Source organism: Cupressus sempervirens, chromosome 2, assembly GCF_028749045.1.
Source record: "Cupressus sempervirens isolate cs-2001-9-10 chromosome 2, ASM2874904v1, whole genome shotgun sequence".
NCBI lineage: Eukaryota > Viridiplantae > Streptophyta > Pinopsida > Cupressales > Cupressaceae > Cupressus > Cupressus sempervirens.
In genome coordinates, this window is record NC_143119.1 from 412,610,830 (window position 1) to 412,637,192 (window position 26,363).

General features: G+C 34.7%; 1 protein-coding gene across 1 annotated transcript in view; it reads left to right on the top strand.

Annotated features, from left to right (window-relative positions):
- LOC149572856 (Calcineurin-like metallo-phosphoesterase superfamily protein) overlaps positions 1–20,034 on the top strand; it is a 135,625-nt gene extending 115,591 nt beyond the window's left edge. Inside the window, exons 9-13 of the mRNA XM_089813929.1 lie at positions 9,495–9,552; positions 10,082–10,156; positions 10,392–10,549; positions 10,704–10,970; positions 19,658–20,034. Of these exons, the coding sequence (XP_089670055.1) occupies positions 9,495–9,552; positions 10,082–10,156; positions 10,392–10,549; positions 10,704–10,970; positions 19,658–19,895 (796 nt within the window). The 3' untranslated portion in view covers positions 19,896–20,034. The remainder of the gene's footprint in view (positions 1–9,494; positions 9,553–10,081; positions 10,157–10,391; positions 10,550–10,703; positions 10,971–19,657) is intronic.
- Positions 20,035–26,363: the final 6,329 nt, after the last annotated feature.

Here is a 26,363-nt window from a genome sequence, read left to right on the forward strand (position 1 = left end):
TCTCTCTCTCTCTCTCTCTCTCTCTTCCTTCTTAGGCTTTCCATGCCTCATTCATAATGATACAAGGGGTTTTCTTTGCTTTCCCCTTTCCAAATATCTTGTCTCAAAGTGTTGGATCTTGAAGCTTTCTCTCTCCTATCTTATGGTAATATCTTTTCATGCATTAACTCACTTAGATTCTTTCCTGGTATTGCTTATTTACAGATTTCTTTTTCCATTTCTAACAGTTTTTAATCCCAATTGCATATGCAAGAACGATGAGGTTCTTGCATTTGCAACTTGAAGTAAATCTTGGAAATGAAAATAAGGAAGATTGACATTTAACAAAAACAAAAAACTGAAATAAAGATTAAAGATTTGCATTTATAAAAACAAGCAAACATATATATAAAAACTTGGAAAGAAAACAAGCAAAATCCTAGTAAATTTGCAAAAAAAGCTTACCTCTTCTTCATAAATGTAAGTGAAGTAGTCTCTCAAAATCTTTGAAGAAATCTTGCATAAATCCAAGTGATTTGAATTTGAAAAAAAATCCCAAGATTGAAGCTATATATGCAAAGAAATTTGATTTAATTTTTCTCACCAATTTAATGCATTCATGAGTCAATAAGTGATTTGTGACAAAAGTCCACGACGGATGATAAAAATGCAAGGGAATAACAACAAGATAGACTCATTCAAATCTGCAAATGCTTAAGATTACAGTGGTGATGTAATGCAATCCAAAAACGGTGCCAACAAGAGGAAAAACATGGTTTTTGGTAATAAATACAAGCTGCAAAATAATGACTACCTCTAGACGGGCTTCTAAACATACACGAATTCTGAGTTATGCATTCATATCAAAAACTCACATTTGTTCCCTAGGATTCGCTTTCAAACTCACATAACAAGTGTTGGGCAGAAAAAAATGTTGTTCTTGAACTCTCGTGCTCAATATGGGCCTTTTAAATGCCAACAAAGGTAAGAGATTGTGTTGTTTCTGCATAAAAACACCCAATATGGGCTTTTTGTTGGGTGCTACTAGCTTAGGAAGGGTTGTTTTTGCATTTGAATGCCCAATACGGGCTTTGGAGTTAATGTTGCAAGCTATGTATGATTCGTTTGCATTAAAAATGCTCTACAAAGGCTTTGCAAAGTCAAACGCAAGCCTCAAATGCCCTCTAAGGGCTTTACATTAGAAGTTTCAAGTTAAAACTATGCTCATTAGCATAGTCGCAGGCTTTTAAAATCATTTTACACATTTCTGGGTTATATTTTAGCCATAGAGAAACTTTTGTTAAGCCAATACAAGTTCATACGGGCTTTTAAAAGCCTTTTGCAAGTTATTTAAATGTGTTAGAAACTTGTAACGGACTTTAAAATGGTCGTCCATAGTGTTTAATGGGCATTTAGTGTGTAAGAGCAATGTATTACTGGTTTTGATGAATGCAATACATGTTAAAAACACCCCATTTTCTTTATAAGACCACTAAAGGGCTTTTGTAAGTCAAAAGAATACATAATGTCTTCTAAAATCCCCATTTTTAACTCTTTAAAGTTAGTGACATGATTTTATATTGCATATGCAAGCAAAAAATGAACATGTACTCATACTTTGTAAGTGAACTCAAAATGGCCACTTATAATACAAGTTTAGAACATCTCTTAATCAAAAATGGGTTTCTCATGTTCATTTACACACATTTAAACCTTTTAAAGAAAACATATGTAATTCGAGTTAAAAAGTCCACTTAACATATTAAATTCCTATAAAAGTTAACACATTTTATTGCAAATGTGTACGGTGGAGTTTTAAATCTAGATCGCATGTAAATGGTATCCAATATGTAATGTCTGACAAAAAGGTCACTTGTGCAAGACTTTAAACAAGGAATGAAGAATACAGTCAGCCTTAAAAGTCCCACCTATAGTGCATCCCACCTATAGTGCATTTAATTCCTTAATAATTACTGATTTACAATTCCAACTGAGGCCTAAGCTAGCTTGTAATGAGCAAAATTCAAAATGCAATCAATCTAGTATGAAAAGAAAACTTAAAAACAAAGCACACAACCAAGAAAAAACGAAAAAATGACTTAAAAGTTTCCAAAAATCAAATTCTTGCAATTAGAGAAGAAAAACTCATCATGGCAAGAAAGATGATAAAAACCTTCAAAACTGTGTTTAAAACAATTCAAGGGATAACAAATTACCTTCGTAACACATTATTCAAAGCACCAAAACTCAGAGAAAACGCCTACCAATTCATGAGAAAATTATGTAGGGTTGTCCAATTTTGAGAATTCAAAATTGAGTACGACAACTAGCTCTAATTAGGGAATGTGTCTCAATTGTTAATAAAAATGATGAGCAATGTAGAACCAGACCTCTAAGTGCCTTCATCTTCTCATTGGGCTATAGAGTTAGGCATAGTTTGTAGACTCGAACTCGGAGAGTACTCAGCAAGCCCAAAACTTTCAACTCTGGAATAAACTCGGTATATACTCGACAAAAACTCGGCAACTCAAAAAGTACTAAAATCTAAAATCTCTTAAAGAAATATATTTTTTGTAGAATACAATTATAAAATGTATTAAATTAGTAACTGACATTTCAATAGAGAAAATGTGTAGTTTTATAGCATTAAAATGATGTGAAAAGTGCATCTAATCCAATGTCTTCCCTGCATCAACATTTTTACCTACATTTTTTAACATCTATAAATATACGAGAGTTAAATTTGAGAGTACTCGTCTAGCTAAAAAACTTGAGAGTACTCGGCAACTCTGAGAGTACTTGGAGAGTTTGCAAACTATGGAGTTAGGTGACCGAAAAAGAAAAGACTCAAATTCCTAAAAAATATTAAAAGGAAAAGACTTGGACATATTGTACAAGAGTATTTATCTAGAGCTTATTCGAAATAATGTTTCATATTGCACACTATATGGAAGTGCAAATGGAGTTCCATCATGGTAAGCCAATAGGAAATTGTTCTCTCCTGCTAGTTAGTGGATTTTGAAAGGACCTCGCTAGAGAGAGTCAAACTTGTTGTGCATACCCATTTGTTCTCGTCTTCTGTCCCAATGTAGAACACAATCACCAACCTAGAATTATCTCTACTTAAGCCTTTTTATCAAAGAGCACCTTGACTTGCTATTGATGTGTTGCAAGCCAGTCCACCACTTGTGCTTCCTGTTCTTCCAAATGGTGAAGGAACATTATTCTTTTGTCCAAGGAACTCTGAAATGCTCTTTCTTTGACAACTGTGACTAACTTAAGAGTGGGACACTTCGAAGTTATGGAAGATTCTGCATTCAAAACCATAAAGTAACTGAAACGATGACATGCCAATAGCCTTCGGTGGAATTCTGTTTGTCCACAATACTTTATGCAGGGTCTTGGGTTCTCATCTATCAGCTAGCAGATTATAGTTACTAGATTCTTATTACTCGATTCAGCCTGATTGTTACCTTGCAGGTAGTAATCAGATTAATGATAGAGTAATACCATGTTCAAAACACAACTGTTTGATCCCTGATGAGGAGAATGCAACAACATTGTCTGTCACAATCTTATTGGGTACACCAAAGTGACAAACTATGTTCTCCTTTAAGAATGAACACACTACTAATGATGTTGCAATCTTCATGGGAATCGCCTCTACTCACTTGGTGAAATAACCTGTCGCATTCAAGATGTATGTGTGCCCTGCACTAGATGCTGGATTGATGGTACCAATGAAATCAAGGTCCCATTGCTGAAATGGTTCCTCAATTACTACTGGCTTCAAAGGCATCATTGTAAGCTTCCTCTTTCCAAATTTTTTTAGAAATCCTCACACTTAGGCACCTAATTGTATGCATCATAGAAAAGAGTTGGCCAATAGTACTTTTCTTGCAAGATCTTGTGAGCAATTACCGGTACTTAGAAATGTCCACCAATGCCAGATCATGAATGACTCCAACAACTTGACTTCTTGTACACAACATAGAAATGTGCCATCAATGACATGCGTGTACAAATCGCTGTCCCAAAAAATAAAGTGTAACTTTGAGCTTTAGACTGCTTTCCTTGTAGGTTGAGTGTCCTGGACATTTGCCATATGTGAGGAAGTATGGGATGTCAAAGTACCATTCTTTTCTCATACGGATAAATAAAACCTTGGGTAGGTCCTCAAAGTAGTTCTTCCTTAGGTTCATTTTCAGCCATGAGCTGTCATAAACATTTACCATGAACCAATATGGTAGATCTGATTTCAATGTCACACACTTGAATTTTGGCAATCCAATTGCCTCTCTTCATTCCAAACTCTTGCTGCGTTAAGTGGACTTGATAGTTGTGCTTGGGGAAAGAGCAACAACATGTGAATTTGGGATGTAGAACTTGAAGTACTTGACTACCTTTGCAACTACATAGGTTTTCTTTTCCATTAGCGAGTACTTTAGCTCATGTGATTTGAGTAGACAAATCATGAATGCAATAGGAGATTCTATGTCTTCAACATTCTTCTACGTGAGAATGGTTGATATCGTGTGTCCAGAAGAATAGCTGTACACGTTGAAGTCCTTCATGTAGTCTGGGAAAACTAATACAAGCGCTTGTGCTATGGCTTCTTTGATCTCCTTGATAGCAGCCTTCCCTTAAGCACTCCAACTGAAAACTACTGCTGCCTTCATCATATTTGAGAAATGATGAGTCTTTCTTGAGAAATTTGGAACAAATCTTTGTAGGAAATTCACCTTTTTGAAGAAAGAGTGAATGACAATCTTCCTCATAGGAAAGAAAGACTTTGGATTGACTTGACCTGTTCAAGAACAATTTTTATTTTTTCTTTAGACACAATGTGCTTGAGAACTTACCCTCTGTTATCCCAAAAATTGACTTCTAGGGATTGAGGGAAATTTTATGTCAACGTCTCCAATACTTGGCGTAGATGATCTTGTCTGTAGTTGAAGAAAATAGTGAGATCATCAAGATAAATCACGATGAATTCATCTTTGAAGTCATGAAACACCAAGTCCATTGCTCGTTGGAAAGTGGTGTCTGCATTTATCAATCCAAAGAACATTCTACTATAAGCAAATGTACCTCATGGAGTGTTCATGCTGCTTTGTATTGGTGAGCCTTCCTAACTTCAATCTTATTGTTGCTAGGAAAACTATCCAGCATAGACAACATTTGAGAACCAGTCATTGTCAACAACACATTGTCCATGATAGGCAGTGAATAGTTATCTTTCAAGGATGCCTGATTCAAATTGCAAGCATCCACACAAATGCAGATTTCACCATTCTTCTTTCATATTGGAACAATGTTGGCTACCCACATAGAATGCTGAATAGGAAAAATTATTTTGGCATCCAACATCTTTTGAATTTATGTTAGGATGGTGCAAAAAAATTTCAATTGGATTGTCATTACGTCTTCTTGTACGAAGCAGTGCCTGGCTTGAGGGGAATGTCATGTACCACTTTGGGACAAAAAGATTTCAAATCATCATATGAGTATGCCAAGACGTCCATGTATTCACATCAAAGATCAATGAATTGATCCTTTTTCTCTAATGTACAACACTTAACAATATTTACAAACTATGGATCAACAACTAGTCGAAGATTGTATTTCTCAAATACATTATTGAAAAATACAATCCTCATTGAGGATCCTGCTGCCATGATTGCATCAATAATGTAAGTGAAGTGTGATGATTATATAGAAACATTTGTATGTGTCTAGACTTTGCCATGGTTGCCTTGACCCAATCTATTTTGCCGATACTTTTGGAAGCATTATTCAAAGCATGCACACAACAAGGAAGCCAAAAGATATGTCTATAGGCACTCTCAATCATCAAATAAGCTAAGTTACACACGAGCTGAATCTTTTACAACCTCAACAACATTAGAAGGCCCAATCTCTAAGGCCTCCTTCAAAACAACAAACTAAAAATCGGCATCCTTAATTTTCTCCAAACAATCAACAATTCTAAGAAAGTATGAAATACCAAGGCATGTAACAATAACACCAGTGGCCTATGTCGAATATTAGTCCACCCATCAATGACAATGGAACAACCATCCTAGTCTATATTCGCTTGATCTTCTCCATCATCAAGGTTGCTTTTGAATATTGCCTATCAAGGAGGGAGGGTACATAACCTATGTTCTCCAATGGGGGCAACCAAGGGGGCATAAGATGTTCTAATTGTCAATGTCTCTTACTATACTTTTGAAATGAGGTGACCTTGCCAAATGAAATGGAAGACCACGTGCATAAAAGAATTTGACCACTACATTATCAGCTTGCTCATGTTTTTGAATATTCGTTAACCTCATCACTTATTTTCTCACTCTCTTTCTTGCTCCCTCTCAAAACTGTCTTCAATTGATACATCCACATTGGCAGAAGCATGCATATTAGTGAATGGCCATTTTAGACTCGTATTGTAACATGCAATGATTTTGTCCACACTTACTCCAGCCAACTTTGCAAATTCAATCTTCTGTTGCAATGTTATTGATTCTAACATCTATTCCGCTTACACCCACTAGATGGCTTGTAACCCTAGTAGAGCTCCCATGCTAATGAGTGTTGCAAGCATGACAAAGCCACTTCTTGCTGCCCCCTGTATTTTTTTCCCTTGGGGGTCACAATTGTGGCAAATTGAAGCAATGATTTCTTGGGATTGAAAGAGAATTTTGAAAATCTTTAAAGGGGGGGGGGGGGTGTGGGGAGGGTTGTAGGGCATGCAAAACAAGGGTCTATTGATGAGGCTGAGGTGAGATTTTCAGAGTTGAAGAAAGGTGTATTGACATTGTGTGCACTTCATTTTCTTTGTCACTACTCTCATGGTTGTCACTACTACTGCTCCTCATTTTGTGGTCTTTTGTTTATGATTCAAAATCTGAAACAAAAGCAATGGAAGTATTTTTCAATCCACAAACTTACTAACAAACAAAATAATTTGAAAAAACAAAAAAAGAGAGGAAATACCTTGGCTCTAGCTTCAAACTTGCAGCCGAGATCTTCTTTCTGTCTTGTAGAAAACATAAATCTATCCAAGATCTCCTCTAATCAGCCCAATCTCTCCTCTAAGTCATGCCAGCTACTTCTCTATTTAGAAAAGTTTCACAACAAGCAGCAAAGAAAGACAATATGGAGGAAGACAAATGCTTGGTGAGAAGTGTTTTTTTTTTTTTTTCATTTTCATGTCTTTTTGTGGGATAGTAAGAGTGTTGCATGCCTTCATGGGCCCCCACATTGGTTGCAAGGAAAGTTTTTTAATTTTTAAATGCTTTTTTTGAATGCTGGAAGCTTTCCTAGCCATGGGAGATGACTAGCCTTACCCATATGGCAGGGATACATTTCCCTCCAATTTTGGGGTTTTTTTTCGATTAGGGATGGTAAGGGGTCGTTTCTTTACATCTGGTCCTCCCCAAGCAGTAGAGGACGTTCCCTATCGTTTTTGGGGAATTTCACCAATCAAGGATGGTTATTATGAAAATTAAAAGTGCAGAAATTTGGAAAGATGAGCAAAACATAACACGATACTTACATGGAAAAAACTTGGTAGGATTATACAAAGAAAAAACCACAGACAAATATCTTTCATTATTATTTCTCAGGAATTTTCGTAGTTACAACGATGTTTAAATCATAGTTAAATTTAGCACAGATATATTTGTGATAAGTTTACTTATCACGTTATTTTTTGACTCCTGAGAAATAACATCAACTTATCGTAGAGAATTTTCAGAATTTCGCAAAGAACTTGCATGTCAGGTGTATCAAGGACGAAGAGTTCACCCCATGCTCGTGTTCCTTCAACACTCTTAAGACATGCTGGTTCTTTCCCTTCCGTCCGGATTCCCCCTTGGTATATACCAGTTTGCCAATTCTTCCTTTGTTCCCTCGATCACCCTTCGCCTTTCTCGGGCTTCTTCTATCAACCTCTCCCTTGGTCAATTTGGCAATTGCACTCCATTCGTCAGTGCTCCCGTGGTACTGCGGTCACCTCCTGTACCACCATACCCTTCGGCGAGTTGTTGGAGTCTATGCCTCCGGTCGCTTTGTTGTGTGCGGTTTAATACTTCCCATGCCACACTTATGCTGTCATCTTTTGGATTCTTATTTCTATCTTTATTCAATGTATTCGGCATTCATAGCACTCGGTCCTTATAGGCAACGGCACCAAATGTTTACCGTATAGGGTAAACGGTTTATTAATGCATTCAGATAATAGACAAGAACATGTAACATAGAAGTATTCCTTTTATTATTTGTATGTATACAAAAGATACTACAATATTCGATATGATTGATTACAATGATGATTACAGTCCATTCCAGACGGTGTATATATACCTTCCCGAAGGGGTGACTCAATCGTTACGTGCCCCTTTGGATACAATTCTACTTGTCAGCTACAATATAGATCTTACCGACAACATTGTACATATATCTCACACATTGGCCTAGAAACCAAGCATTATAAATAAGGGCCAATCTTGCGAGGCGGGTGTTGGGATCTGACATGCCGGTTATGATCAATGTATTTCCTAGGGATCTTTACACCAGTAATTATTTTTCCACCTTCTTGGCAGCTTTTCTTATTTACTCTTACTTTCTTTATTGGATTCAAATGCTCACATTTGTCAGTCTGAAGAGAAATAGGAGACTGCAATTTAATGTGAAATTTGATCTCTTAAACTTAATGAGATATGTCCTTAACAAGGCTCTGATACCATGTAAAGTTTCTTACCAGATTTCAAATTTGTGGCTTGCTGATGCACAATTTTAGTGCAGGTATGAACACTGTTGACAAATGATAGATTTGCTCCAGAATTTGTAGAAGTTAGTGCAAACATAATATAATATTGTTGAACTTGAAATGTCCTTCGATCCTTTGATGTGCTTGCATTAATTGATTTTGATGCCTTGTTTACTCGGGTGGATCAAGTATACATATCATACAAAAGGTTATGATGGTGAATGGTCATGTCTCCAAATGGAGACATGGACATTCACAATCACACTAGTTTGGTGTAACTAATCATGCCCGATTAGTTTTTACAGACCTAACACAAGTATAACAATGTATTACTAATCATAATGACTGCAGCCCGATATAAAATATAGATCGATGGTGATCTAAATCAAAGGAATCAGAAATAAGTTTTGATCATGCCTTGAATGATCTCAAAAAATATATATATGATCATCGGTTTTGAACTGTGCATATCATAGTTATTGTTAGACCGAAGCTACATGCTTTAACAAACACAACTGTGTCTTTTATCTTATCTGCTATTTGGTAAACTAAAATATTTTCCAGTTCTACTCTTTTAAAATTGAGGAGTCAGGATGAAGGTTTAAGCTTTATATCAATATTTGATTGGATGGTAAAGGGATAGGAAAAGCATGAGGAAAGTAAGTGACAAAGAAACAGCCCGATAAGGGGAAATAGATATTCTCTCTTATATGTCTTAAATTTCTTGGTTGTGTTGGCACAGGTATCAGAACTATTTGAGCGAGGATACATCAGCTCGCCTTCTGGATCTTATCAAGCCTGTATGATATTGCTGGTTACAGTTATTTCTTCTTAAGTTCTTTGTAATTAAATATTTTCATCATTTAGATAGACACCATCTTCAAGAAATAAGAACCATGGTCAAAGCTACATGATAATGAAAGTAAAGAGGTCAGAGGTTTCAGTGCACTGATTGTTGAAAATCTGAACTAAGGACAATAATACCAACTGGTGAGATGCTCTAGAAAAAACTACTTGTCCACATCTCTTTTTCTTTCTCATTCTCTATAGAAGTGTCAGTTGTCAATTTCATCATCCCCGGTCAACCCACAATTTTCTTGGGGCATCTAACTGTTTTCCAGTTTAATTTCCAACATCTGCCTTGAAATTTTGGGCAACATAGAACTCGATACCTTGCCCCACTGCTGGTTGCTGAGGTGCTTTACCACTGGCTGACTTGCCCATTTCACAATGAACTCTTTTTCTCCTTTCTATGTTTATTTTTGAATTTTCCTAAGAGGTGTAGGTTGTATATTATTTTACTAATCTTATTTGCAATACTTGTTCTAGATCCTTGTCCTTTCAGGCCATGATCACGATCAATGTACAGTTTCTCATCCAACACCAAGCGGGCCTGTTCTAGAGGTACTTATAATTTGATGACAATGTTGTATTTCTGTTAAATTTTTAAATGAACCCAAAAAACTTTATCAATCCTCTCTCATCTTGCATTGCTCTTCATCTACCTCATGTCTACAAAAGTTAGTGGCAGTTTAGATTCAACAAAGAATGTGATGCAGCAAGTTAATAACAATATAGCTTTGCCAAAGAATGTTGTGCAGTTTCCTGACCCTCATTGTGTGGTGGATTCCATATACAGCATACAGTTGGGACCTTCAGTTGGCAGCAGGGTAACTTGTACCCATCATTCATGTTGTTATCTGTGAGTGCACTGCCATCTTCTACAAAAAGCAACCCCGAGGAAATTGTATCAACTAATTTGTGCTTTCTTCCTATGCAAACACACATATATTTGTGGTAATTACAATAACTTGGCAATTAATAAAGATTGTTTCTTTATTAGTTTAATAAAAGTAAAACACTTGAGCAATACATTGGTTCCTTTTCCACTTTAGTGTAGAATTGTTACCTTATTTCATAGTTGTCACTGATAAAGTAGTTTTCTTTGCAGGTATGCAAGCTTTTTCGTTTTAACTGTTTCTCTTCTCCTTTCGTGGCCAACAAGTGGTGTGGACTTGTCATATTGTTTCAGAAAATTGACAGAACTTGCAGCAACAGCAATTGGAACCACATCAAAAGGTGGCATAAAAGAAAAGGACGAGGATGCAAATTATGATTATGATATGGTTTGGGATGCAGAAGGTGTCATGCATCTGATTCGGAAAGGATACTCAAAAATTTCAAATGCCGATTATGGCGAAAGTAGATCTTCTATGAGGTTGGTAGCTTCATGACATTTTCTTCATTTAAGATATATATTGAAATAATGCTGTTAAGTGCTATTTGAATAAAATGTTCTTGCAAAAATAACTGACAAGGAATCTATACTGGTAAATTTGCATGTAATTTTATGTCAGTGTGACTTATTGAATTCGAACCTGTGTGCACTTGCTCTGATATGGTTTCTTCATGTATGTGTTTGAGATAAATATGCCATCTATGCCTTGTGGTTTAGTGTATGATTTACAGAATTGGATTTGGAGAGTACTTAGTGTTAAAATGTGACTGCTGCTAATGTTACTGTCTGAATATATGTAAAGTAGATTCAATATTAACAAATATTGAATGTGCACTGACATCATGTCACATGTTGTCTACCATAACATATCATGGCATGTCCACAGATATTATGTTATGTAATACCCACCATGATTATCTCATAAAGAACATATTGATACACAACCGATATCAAGTTAGCATGATATCTATCAATAAGTCTTAAGACATATTAACTAATCAAGACATTTCCATGAATATCAAGTCCGCATGATATTCGTCATGATAGTGAACATTGTAAAGTCGTCACCTTACAATGTTTGAATACAAGTGTATGTTATTTGAAAGATCATCATCTTTCAATAATGTACATGGGGGGAGGGCGGGGGGCGCATAAAGTCATCGAGTCACACACATGACAATAAAGATTGTACACAGAGTCACCATGGATTCTCTTACGTGGTGTTGTCACGGCATCACACACATGGCATTCACCATGAAACATATCAAAGGGTGGATTCACTATGGCTCAATCCATACGGTGACAACAATGGCTTTCACCTCAAATTTCTCTATTAAAGGAAAGATTATGCAAGGATACAAATAATAGATCATTGATGCTGAAGTTTCTTTTCAGCTAAGGCTTCATTCTCCAATGTATCAAGCTTGTCGGAGAAGTACACAAAACTTCTTGTTGATGTTTGATAGCTTCAAATCGGAGAAATCTATTATATATGTGTTCTTTATATTTGAGATATAAGGTTATTGTTATATGAGAAAAAATAATATATATATGATTAAATTTTTTATTATATTGATTATCTAATTAATGAATAGACATGTCCTATGAAGGGACATGTCTATTCGTGGTCTATTCTCTATATACAAATCTAAGAGAATGTTGCATTTGGAACATACATACCAATCTGACAATGCTTAGTACATTTGCAACAGATCCGAAAAATTAACACAGTATCTAAGCCAAGCTGCAAATGAAGATAATAAAGAAAGAATCAAGTTCAACAAAGATACCTAATTTCAGGTAGGTGAAGGTTAGGAGGGTCTCACGGGTTCAAGCTCTGGTGGTCTTCATTGGTCTTGCAGCTACCTGAAATTGAGAATCAAGAGATAAATTTCGCTTATCAGAATTAATGTGCAATCAATTGCCTTCCAGTGATAGTGTATCCGCATTGGAAGGTGCAAATACAAAACATGATTGCAGTTTGGAGTATCAATGATGCCTCTATCAATGAATTATATGTTGGAATTGAAACAAATCAGAAGAAAAAGATATCGCGCGCCGCACTGTTGAACAATGGTTTTGGTCACAGGATAATCTCAGCGAGTGCTTCAACATCATCTACAAACAAATGGAGCTTTGAAAGGATGCATTTTGCTCGGTGTTGGTCGATTATGAACATTCAAATTTGCTTTGGTTGTTTTATAAATTCTTAGTCTCTTGGTATCTCTTGATGGAGTTCTAAATACCATGTGATTGATTTGCTATAATTAGACTATCCTACGTGGTTATCACCTTTGCCTCCTTGGCATAGTAGACAAGGCATTTTTACCCCTATTGCATGGTCAAATAAATATTCCGATGTCGCTTTAAATTTTGAAAGATAGGGAGCACTATGATAATCATAGCCAAATCTAGTGCCGACTTGGATGAAGTGAAATAATATCAAAGCTGTGATTGACATATGTTAGTCCCTTGATTACCAACTACTTCTAAAAGTTTTAATTAAAATGAAGAAAGGTGGCGATGATTAAATATATCTTTTGGTGGGTATAATCATAAATTTTGAATATGATTAGTCATAAATAAGAATGTCATTTGGACATTAACTAATAGAATAATTATATTGCTTTAAGGCAAGGATTAGTATTACACCATTATGATGAATATCTTATATTCCTAATATTATTATTATCTTTGAGAATTATAGTAGTCTCTCTTATTTTTGTATTTCGTTACATACTATAACTGTAATGTGCCTTGATCTTTTCCTCTGAGAATGTTATTGTAGGAAGAGTGAGATTGAGAGTTAGAGGGAGCCTGGCATTTCATTAGAGGCAACCTTGAAGGAGAGGGAGCAGATAGAGGATGTGATTCAGGCAACCTTTAATAGTCTTGGTCTTATCGATTCAGAGGGAGTAAACCATGTTGAGATGGATTCTCCAGTGATCAATAAATTGTAGCAATTAAGAGGATTGTGATTCATGAATATACCTAGTGACTGTGTGATTTTAATGGGTCTACTCCCTGTGTACATCATGAGGAAGTGATGACTTCCAAATGATGTCACTTGTATTTGCAGAAGTTATTGTAAGGTGACGATCTTACAATAACTTGTATTATGAGATCAAACAAATTGAGTATATGGTGAATTTCTTGCATCTCAACATTTTGAAATGCCATTACTCAGAGTGTTTGGTGAATATCACTGATATTTTGGGAGGTCAATACTCTTGATATCAGATGTGATATCAAACCTTATTTTGAGTATTTGGTGAATATCATTGATATTCTAGGAGGCCAATACTCTTGATATCAGATTTGATATCAAACTTTATTTTGAGTACTTGGTGAATATCATTGATATTTTGGGAGACCAATACTCTTGATATCAGATGTGATATCAAAACCTTTTGAGTACTTGGTGATTATCATATGTTGATATTCTGGAAGACCAGTACTCATGATATCGAATGCGATATCAAATGGTGGAAATATTTTGAGATATCAAATCAGATATCCTTAAAATTGTTATTTGTAATATTACGTTGAAGTAATATTTATTCTTATGTGGTTATCCTTCTATAAGCTAAGAGGGAGTGTTGATGTTTGATATCTTCAGATCGGATAAACCTATTATATACATGTTCTTTATATTTGAGATATAAGGTTATTGTTATATGAGAAAATTATATATATATATATATATATATATATATATGATTATATTTGTTATTATTAATTATTTGATTAATGAATAGACATGCCCTATGAAGGTACATGTCTATTCATGGCCTATTCTCTATATATAAATCTAAGAGGATGTTGCATTTGGAACACACATACCAATCCGACAATGCTTAGTACACTTGCAGCAAATCCAAAAAACCAACACTTCTCTCTAGCATGGGGCTTGGCAAGAATGTCATTCCTCTATTCATTAGTGATGATGTATCTCAACTGAAGGTTAGAGAACCCATCTTGTCATGGTCTAGTCCCTTTGAATCAATATCATTGGATGTCAACAAATGTAGATCTTTAAGCTGCTCCTGCTGTCCTAGAGGCATGTCCTGTTCATATACTCTAACCATGCAAAATATCTTGTTCCAAGGGACTCATCATTAAGCACATGGCTTATTACTTTAATAAGATCAACTTCCCATATAGACATGTACTTGTTTGATTCTATTGTAACATGAGTAAATGTAATAAACTGTGGATTTATCTCCAGAATTGGCTACATCAAGAATTCGTATTAATTTGGCCTCCTTTTGAAGCTTTGAGTACATTTGTCAACCTCCTGTCCTCCTTGTCCAAGGTTACTTCTAATGTAATGCTATTTTCCTCTTCCTCGAAAATGTTCCATCCATCAATATAGTCCCATGACTGTAGGCATTTAAGTAACCATTTATCCTCGAAGATCAATTGAATTAGTTCTTCTAGCTGCTCCTTCAGGCGGATGTGTCAAACTCCCTCTAAACATCAATCTTCTGAGCTCCTTTGCCTTTGAAGAACTATTAGACTCCCTCTGAATCTTATATCATTCTTCCTTTTTCTGCAAGAACATTCTCATAGGAAAAGATCAAGGCAAATAGCTCTTGTAGTATATAAATAAATACAAATTAGAGATACTACATTGATTAAATAAAATACTAAAGCATATTAAATACTTATCTGTACATCAATATCCTTTTATTCAATCTTTCATTCCAATAGACATTAATATTGTAATAAAAAAAATAATAAATAATATTATTTCCTCCAAAACAATATAATTAGTCTACCATTAAAATGATATTCTTTTAGATCATTATATAATGAATTTCATTAATACTAAACATTAATGTATTCCTACATACGTTGGTGATGGGTCCGTCTTACCCTTTATGGTGATTTGCAGGACACCTTTTCTATTTTATTTTTTCTACCTTTTTATTATCTTCTTGTGGCTATTCCTTTTCCTCTGTTCTTAGTTCACGTTGCTCCCATGTGGCATGTAAAAGTGACCAATGGGGGGTTGGTGAAGACTCATCTTCTCGAACCATTGACTGTTCTGAAGCTCTCCTCTATTGCACCTTTAGTATTTGACATAGTATTGGTATTGCTGCTCCTTTGACGCAAGATTTACACTATTGGGTTGGTGCCCGATGTCTTCTTCTCCATGTCACCTCCAATCGATCTAATTCTGAATTTTCTTTGACGAAGCCATTACACCTTTTCATCTTCCTCCCTAACTTGGCCCACTTCTTAGGTCATCTATTTTCACCATTTCTATTTCTCAAGGTTGCATGGGTACTCATACCCACACCCCTGGTACTCGTACCCACGTACCCAAGTACCGGGTACACGTATCCCACGTACCGGGTACTTGGTGGAGAGCATCATAGCTAAGGACCTTGATTAAGATTCTGATTTTTTTTTTGGTTTTTGGTTTTTGTATTAGCTTGTTGTTTATCAAACTTAATTCAATACCAAATCAGTTTGAAACTTTGATACTCATTAACAATAAACTTTATCACTGTTCAAGTTAAAAGTTTATCATTTGCAATATGTCATTGTCATATGGTTTAGGATCTTCTTGTTCATGTTTGAAGTCTGCCTTCTTTGTTATGCATCTAAGCATTTATCATGTATTATTATTTCAAACATATAGCAAATCTGAAACTGAAAACAGTACATTACATTTGCAAACTTTATCACTGTTCTTGTTTTGAAAAACCATTGTCATGACTCATAAAATCAGATTTTTTATAAATATAAAAGTGTAATTTTTAAGTAAGTTTGACATACCCAAGTACCTCCGTCCCCAATTATGAAAAATACTTTAAACATTTAGCAATAGCATATATATATATATATATATATATATATATTTGACTTATGGCTTATATTTTCAAATTTCTTGTTTTGAATGCTCAATGTCATGACTCATGACAGATATTTTGATTTTTATATTTTCTATAAAATATTAATTATATAGAAAAAAATTAGGCTTACACACGTACCCCCGTCCCCTATTTTGAAAAATATGCGTACCCGTACCCGCTCCCGTACCCGTTCCCGTTCCCGTACCCACGTACCCATGCAACCTTGCTATTTCTATAAACAGATCAATGTATGGTCCGAGTGACAATTGATGCGACGGTGGCACCACTTCCCACATCCGTGTGCGACAAGTGGGACCAAAACATTCATGTTAATCTCATCAAACCACAATATTATCCCCTATAAACTTCCTGTTAGTCACTGTGCTCGCATCAACAATTACCTAAACATTCACACGATCTATGTGAGATTCAGGGAGCCTATACTTTGGTCGTTGCGTGAAGAAGTATATACAATCGAGCAAGTGTTGTAGATTTTTGTGAGAGCTTCATAAAACAGTGATTGGGCCCAATAATGAGATTTGAACATGTACTATCCTCTGAGATTGTAGAAGCCATGGCACATGTGGCAAGAGTTTCCCACTTCAAGAAATTCAACTTGGCACAAGCGATCCACGTCACCCTGACATACTTGACGGTCATTTGTGTTCATTGCCCATTCCACCTGCAGACATTATACCTAGTGCAGGCCACAATATCTTCACGGGATTGTTTAACTACCAAATTTCAACATCAACACGATAATAGTCAATAATCATGGATCAAATGGATCTCAGCTTTGGTATGAATTTGGGATCATACACAACATATCTGCACAATAGATCTTCTATTCTTGCTGACTACGGATTTAACTCATTGTATTTTATAAACCTTGATCCGAGTTCCTCACCAGTCCACAACATTTGTGATCTGCCAAGAACCATGGCTCTGATACCATGTTAAAATGTGACTGCTACAAATGTTATTGCCTGAATGTATGTAAAGTAGGTTCAATCATAGTTAAAAACTTTGCGAAATTTCACAAAAATCGCAATATATTGCAAGTTCAATGGGAAAACGAAATAAACATGCCATATATGGGAGACGACATTTGCGAAAAATCGGTGCGCCTTTTTTTGATTGATATCACGCTAAAAGCAAAATACTGCGCACAAATATCATTGACTGCGAGGTCAACAGGAAAACGAATGTCATCTCTTGGATTACAGGAGGTTGAGACTAATTATCAATTAGTAATTTTTGCAAACATTCATTGGTGTCAAAGGATTATCTTAAGGTCAAGTGGCTAAATCAAATTGGCCATTTCTTCTTAGTGACCAATTTGTCATATGCGCCCTTGTTAGTGAGCGATTATTTCCTTTTGATTGTGAATTGGCCAATGCTGGAAGATATTACTAGTTCAATGAATACCTTGGACTCTCCAGATGGATAACGTTCTTTTGTAGTTCTATTTAGACTGTTTTTATACATTTATTTGTTTAATATTTATCAAATATATTTTAATTATATATTATAATTATAATTTTCTATTTAAATATAGATTGTTTTACAGTATTATCAGATTCAAAATATTCTTCATCATTATATTAATAGTGATTGATTTAATAACAAGTTTATTACAATTTATTTTTATTATTTATTTATTTATAATATGTTTAAATTATTATTTATGATATTTATTGATTAAATATTATCTATTTTGATAATATTTTACTAACTATTAAAATTATATTCAAAATGGGGATATTACATATGGACAACCAATTTGTTTGCAATCACCATTGCCAACAACGAAGGTGTGCCTTTTATGACAATTCCTGGATTCCAAGAAACTATGTGAGGATTCTACAAATTTGGTGTATACGTGTTTTTAAGAATATTTTAAGAAATTTTATATTTTCAAATGTTTGGTCAAAGTGCCGATTTATTGCTGATTCTGAGTTTTTCAAATTTTTTGGACCGGCCGAGATATTGCCGATACCAAGTTTTTAAACTATGGATTCAATATTAACAAATACTGAATATTAAGGTATAATTTGAGAATTCCAAGTAAGGCAGAGCATTTATTAATTTTGATACGTTGTCTCTTGGATGCAATCCATATAAGTATTCATACTAGGAGCCACATAATGAGTGGACTTGACTGTCCATTATGTGTCTCTTAGTGAAGATGCATGAAGTCACATAATTAACACTCCAATAGACCCATTCCTAATTGGGCATGTTAACCAAATAAACGAGTCTTATTGTGACCTCCAATTTACATAGGATGATAGATCATAAATTCAATCCACACGATCAATATTTTGCAAGGAAGTATTGCATGATCTCCAAGAGAGGTGTAGTATGAATGTACAGATTTGCATATTCAGTTTGATATAATAGTTTCAGATAATCAGAAGGATAATTGCTTGTGATATTTATAGCAAGATAAATACATGCACAGTTTCCATAATCAGTATCTGACCGATGCTATCATATCTCAACACTTAGCATGCCAAAAATTCCAACTTGGGGAAAATTCAGTTACTTAAAAACACTCAATTTTTAATAAAAAACAAGATATTTTGCAAAATACAGCAATAAAATATAGCATATGCATTTGGTTGGTGTCAGCGGTGATGCCCCTTTCGGGGATGTGGTGGCAGCATGTCAGTGGGGTTGAGGGGGAGTGCCAACAAAGACCTTCAAAACCATAGCCTCTCATAGCACAGAATTTTAATAATCTTTAAAAAAGCATAAAAATACTTCGGAGGCCAAAAACAACAAATGCTGGAGTGTTTAACCCACAATTTTTCCATGTTACTGGTGTGACAAATCAAGTCATTGATTTTGCCAAGTTTACAGTGAATTTTTCATTAAACCTAGAAAAAATCAGTGTCGAAATCCCGTGAGACTTCCTGACTTCAATGTGTGCTGCATTGTCTTTGTTACAAGATCTACAAAATTTCTGGAATGTTGCATGTACCAACCTTCTTATTATGTTACATGTTACACTACATATACACAAATGTCTATGAAATGACCAAATACCATTGATTTCTTTTTTAAAATTTATAATATGATTGTTTCTGTGGAGGCTTTTAGTATAAAGTGCAGAACAAAATGGATGTCTGTGGTTTTACTACATATGATTTAATCTCTCTCTCTCTCTCTCTCCACGTGTTTCAAACATTAACTATTGATGAAGAGGCTTATTTTCGAGGAATTGAGTTGTTGTAGATGAATTATTTGTTGGATTTTTTGTCCGTTTACTAATTGAAGTTGAGATTATTTGTTCGGCAGAGGCGCAGCAGTAGTACGGCCAGCTGCAAAGAAACAAATAACACCAGAATCTGATTCCTCTTGTGTGCAAATTGAGTCAGACACAAATTTGGAGCAGATCTCAAAAGGGCCAAGAATGGCTAAGGGAAAGATGAACTCCATGGTTCAACGATTAATTCGAACACTCCGTAACATTACAATCCTTGCAGCTGTTAATCTTCCTCTCTATATGATGCTGTTGATCAAGGACTGGACATGATTAGGACAGATTTAGATTTTAAAAAATGTAAATGCCTGTGATGATTTGAGCAGAGTTTTGGATTTTGTGCAATTCGTCTTTTAGACAAAACTTGTGATATTTATTTTTGTGGCATTAATAAATGTTTTTTGCATGTGCATTTCTAGTTTCTTCTTTGGTCTGGAGCTCCACTGATTTATTCTAGTTGGAACTTAAACAGAAAATCTGTCACATTGATATTAAAGTTCCAGTTAAAAGGATGAATTATTGTGAAAGAGGATCTTCATTGCGTACACATTGGATTTGGATTTTAGTTTCGTGTTGGGAAAACTTGAGAACATATCTCTTGGCCCTAGAACTATATACTCAGCCTCACCTCCGCAGGATTATAGTTCTTACTGATTGAATAAACATTATGAAGCTTGTAGCATTATGTTGGCTATATTTAAGCCTGAAGGTAGTCTTTAGACCCTGGAGATGAATTACCAACTTATGACGAAATATGTCAGCATTCTTAAAGGCTTTCAAGAACATACTTAAGATGATACCCACGGATATCTTGGTTTGACATTGTGACCAACTTCCTTCTTATTTGTTTGGTCTGTTGTATCTTCACAAAGTAGAGGTTTAGTTGAAAGTGAAACCATAGTTAGCATAATTGCTGAGTTTTTCTGACCGTCGAGTTTTTCGCAAATTTTGTTGTGACTTGGCTAGTGAAAAAATTGCCTAGCTTTTGTGAAAAAATTGACAATTAATCGCTGAGTTTTTGCAAAAAATCAAGGAGTTTTCCAGAAAAACTTTTTTTTTTTAATAAAAAAAATTAAATTTTAATTTAAAAAAAAAAAACTTTTTAGCTTTCGTTAAAAAAAAGGCAAAAAGCCTATATATATATTATATAAAATAGAGAATTACAGTATGTTAGTAGAGTTGGGAAGAGATGTGATTGTAATGATGTATTTACTTCTAGTCTGACACAAACTATTTATTATTTTGCTTCCTGCCATCAGCATTCCCCATTAGAATGCGATATTTTACCCACTATGCATTTATAGATATCTAAACTCTACTTGTTTCTTTTGTGTTCTCTTTAATTAACTGATTACATGCATCTTCTCGTTGAACCAATTTTTCCCCGACTAAACTTTTTGGGTCTTGGTGAGTTGTTGCGAGTGAGAGTTTTCCAACTATGGTTGTAACTAATGGATAGTAAAATATCAATTTGAGGTTCTATAGAATTTTCATTGAATCAGCAAAGATGATGTTAACGATGGGAAATGTCCCTAATAATGCATTTATTCTTTAACTTAATTTTCTGCATCTGATTCGTCTAACATACAGTTTTTGTGATTTTGATTAATGGAATCTCTTAATGAGACGTGGTAGCATTTTGATGTGAATTTTAAATTAATTGTTTTAACAGAAAGCCTAGAAAAACACTACTTAGTGGCTAGAGTTGTCCTATGTGCAGAAAACAATCATAATCAAGTATAAACTCTTACTTCAGTTGACGTGATTTATCTATGCCAGTTCCAAATGTATTGTTACTCCTTGTCAAGCGTGTATGTAACAGGGCCAGGTCAACTCCTTACCAAATTTCTTGAAGAGTCCTTGTCTGAATGAGTGGTTACCTTGGGCCAATTATTGAGCATGATTAATCATGAGACAAAAATTGTAGTTCCTGTCTTGAAAATGTAACTGGTAGTCCGATAACAATCAATTTGTTATTGAACTAGTGTATTTTAGATGACATTTTTGCCAGTTTTTGGATTTAGGTGAATGGGATAAAATTTGTATCCTAGTAATGATTGTTCCTCACAAATATTAGAAGAAATAAGCGCTTTTACAAAAATGACTAAGCTGTGCACTATTTGAGATATGAAAATGTCCATCTAAATATGTCTAGGCTAATATTCAATAATCAATCAATTAAGCAATTAACCTAGATGAAAGAGCCGAGTCAAGAAAAGCACTTAAGACATATATTCAAATAAATGTTAAAATTGACAAATAACAATAGAGGTGCTTAGCTTTGTGTGCAACTATGAATATTTTCTCTATGGTGCCCATTTCGTGACCCAACTTAGACTTTCACTGTCGAATCTGTGATTTCATAACCTTGAGTTTGTTGTGCATCCTGGAATTGTAATTTTATTACCATTGAAGCCAATTCATCTCAATGAACTTGTGATTGGGGATGCTCAAAAGCATAGCTAGAGCTAGCTATCAGGAGTGGGGAATCCATTCTTGCATTGACTGAAGTCAAATCCTTTGTAACTATTCAATGACTTTGATCAAGGCATGCTAGATATGAATGCTCTATCAATTGAATGATCCTATGAGATGATGGTCACTTGTCAAAATGACCCAGTGTATTGTCCTTTTTGCACATAAATCTAACACTCAAATTTGATTTTTGTTTTGTTATTTGTTTTACAAAGAATGCTTGGAGACCTCGTCTCGAGATTAAAATCAAATTTGGAAAAAAAAATACATTGAACGGTCGTACTTGGGCATTTGGCTCAAGTTTATGGGGAATCTGTTGTCTTGAACGAAGACTTAGGATCCAGGGAATGACACGAGTTCAAATCAAGCTCAAGATGAATGCCGACTCTTGCATAGGAAACAAAGAATTTGAATATTAACTATTGCGAGAGCCTAAGTATCGAAGTGAGCCAAAAGTAAGTGGAAAAAATGAGTGATGTGTGATTATCACGTCCATATGCACCTCTTTGACTTTTACATTAGTAGTTTTATTTATATCTTTAAGGTAAACTCAAAGTAAAACTCGTGAGGATAAAAGTATTCTTTAATCTAGAAGGGGAAACTCTCTTGTAACAAACTATGCCCTAGAAATCTAAATAAAGTGATTCTTAGTATACAAAACAATATATTTAAATATATCTCCATGTTTTTTGATATTTGACAAGAGTAATTTTTTTGAGTAGTGTGAACAACCTTATTCATGCTAGCGAACAAATTTACTTTTTTCATTAAAAGTAGAGGTCAAAAAAGTTACAAAACAATAATGGAATTTGATTAAAAAACAATAAATAAAACTTGATAAAATGAATAATGAACATTTTTTAACAAAACTACACCATTATGTTGATAAAAACTTCAATATAATGCATGCAACAATTAATGCTTTCAATAGCATAAACCAAATCAATAGATAAGACCACAAGAAGCTGAACAATTATAAGAAAAATAAGTATATATAAAAAATATTATCATTTTTCCAAATTTAAGTGCTAATAACACTTACATTGGTCTTTGTTATAGAAAATTAGTTGGTTTAGGCAACTGAATGCTTACTCCTAACAATGAATACTTCAATATAATGCATGCAACAATTAGTGTTTTCAATAGCACAAACCAAATCAACACATAAGAAAACACAAGAAACTTGAACAATTATAAGAAAAACAAGTAGATTAAAAAATTATCACTCCCCAAATTAATTGCTAATAGCACTTAAGTTTGGTCTCCAATATAAATATTTAGTTGGTTCAAGAATCTCAATGCACACTCCTAATGAGGCAACAATCCACAATTAAGTACCTTTTCATCATAGGGGAGGCTCATTTAATTATTGAACATGGACACATATACTTAGATATTATTGACACTATATGCAAGATAGTGTTTCTAACTTATATCAAATGCATAAAACAATAATAAATCTTATTGAAAATTCCAATAGTAAGGGAAACCTAACACCCATTGTCGTCACATAACAATGGTTGCAGGTGTGACCACACAAATATGGCTGAGGGTGAACAAACTAGTGAGCTTACATCAGTGTAACTACTAATGAAATACTTGTTACAATTTACAAAATTTATCAATGATTGATTTAATTGATTATTGTAGAGAATAGAAGTAACATTTATATATAACAATAGACGATGTTTCTATTTTGATTTAGTTAGAGTTAGCTGGTGGTTCTGATACAAGACCTTCTATTGTATTTGTCCCCTATTGTTGGTAATGACAAGGTCCCTATTGTTGTTTGTTGGTACTATTCCTATTTCCAAGGATATGTCTGGTTGCGGGTCTGATGGTTTTGTTGGATCTTTGCAATGCATTGGCCTCTCCTTAGGTGTTTCAGTGGTAGAGATATTGGATTAGAAAGATTAGGTTGTTAAGGTTGAAGAAGGTTGGATTATGGTCAAGGGAAAACATCCTAAGGGTTCTTCTCCTTCTTTTGAGATGACCCTTTGATCCCATAAGAAGGGATCTAGAGGAAAATTTTAGTGTTGGATGATTGTTTCTAGTTGGGGAACCCTATTGTTGTTTCCTCTACGGGTAGTTGGATCTTTGTATGCTGACTATTTCAAGACTATGAGTTGTATTTCCTTTTGAGGTTTTGTTGTGTTGGGTTGCCTGCTAGATTCTCATCATTTTATTTGTCATGTAACTTGTCGTGTTGGTAGGAGGAGGATTCTAGTTTTGTTGCCCTTTTCTTGGTTTTGTTCCACTTCATCTTTGTTCTATTTCATTTTTCGTCTATTCTTGAATATCTTTAGTTTTGGGTTTTAGGTCCCTCCAAAAACCTTCCTTGTACAAGGTTTTGGGCCCCTTCAAAACCTATTTTTTACCTAATAATTTTTTTATGTATTAGCTAGTGATCAAACAAACACATTACCACTAGGAAGAAATATAATACATGAAACTACTAACCAATCTAATCTAACGAGATGACTACTTCACCTCAAGTGGCCCTTGCTTGAGGTCTCACAACCTCAAATCAATTTAGATATATGACTCAACTAAAGACAATCATTCACTTGTATTAAAAAGTACTAGAAAGCACATTAGCAAAAACTATATTGATCATTGTAATCTAGAAAAGATATGATAAAATTTGAACCACTATTCTTAAGATTAACTTGAATTTTATAGGAAATTCTTAGAAGCAATGATCAACATTATCATTAAAAATTTATTGCAAGTTTTATTCTTTAGAAAGATGCTCAAATAACATAGCAACTACTTAATAGAATTGCAAACATGGAGTCCGAGTAGAACTCAAAGAACTCAAACTTTCCATCATGAATTGTGTAGTTTTTAAGGAACAAGATTCTTGCCCAACAAATGACCACTACTAATAAAAAATTCCCCATCTACCTATGTAGAGAAGTAGTGAGACAAAGTCATTCTAGTGAGAACAATTTCATGAATCATCTCCTTGGCTCCACCATGATGACAGAGATTGTTGGCAATTTTGCTAAGGTAATGTGTTAGGGTTGTCATTTATGGAACATATAGCCTTTTTCTCAGAAGACAAAGGGTGAGAATATGTTTAAGTATAGAAATCTAGAAAATTGTCTAAGTATGATGGAGGAAAACAATTAACAATCAGATATTTTGGCTCACCACACTTCACATAAGACACTTGAGGTTATGTGCGCTTGCAAGAAGGTAAAACATAGTGTATACAACACTTGGGTAATTACGCTAAATATTTTGTCAAATACAGTGTGTGTGATTGTAGATTTACCAAGTATGGGTTGCTAGGATGGAACACAGTTAAAGGCTGATTAATGGCATTATGGTTAAGGAATTGTTTCAGTTTACCAAAATAATTACTTTGCAATGCTGGGATGACATCCTAGATTTTAACCCACATGTAGAAAAATCTTATTTAAAACATTTAACAAAGTATCAAACAATAATTTAATCAGGACTAAGAAATTTGGTATAAAGGCACAACATTTTGTTTTGATTAAGTAAAAATAGGCTTTAAAAGGACCTGAAACCTTTTTACAAAGGACAAGAAAGATATATCAATGAGGATCTTAATACAACTATGGAAAACCACTCGACAAAACAGAGGGACACACCAAAGTTCCCAACAAGAGGGCAAACAACCAAAGAAGCCACAGACCATCAAGATTTACATTTTGGTCCAGTCTTTTGAGAATGTAAAAACATATCAAATGAAGGAACGGAGTTATTTGCCTTTTTCTCCCTTGACTGATGTCCAACCATCCTCTACCTTCCCAACAACCTTTTGCCAATCCCCACTGACCCCTCAAAACCCCTCATCAATAGTGTTTTGGACAGAGTCAGCAACAAAAAAAGGGACATCAACAACATTATGACCCAAAGCCGTCAAAGGGACAACAATCGAATCAACAGAGACGATAGTAGGCAACGAGTCAGAAACAACATTTTGATTCAAAATCGTCATAGGGACAACATTTGAATCATCAGAAACAACAACAAAATCCTCAGCCAAAGAGAGATCAATATGTGGAGAGCTATCCAAACCATCCACCTTCGTAGATACTTCATGAACCATATAGTGATCATCTGAAACTCCCAATCACCAAGAAGGTGATTTCTTCGATCTAGCCTTGTCAGAGGAGCAATGGGCAATGAGATGATCGGTCTCATGGCATTTCTTACATCTGAAAGGAATACCCTCATAATCAAGCAGCTGAGTCCAAGAACCGTTTGGAGAAGCCAACTTCAACATTGCTG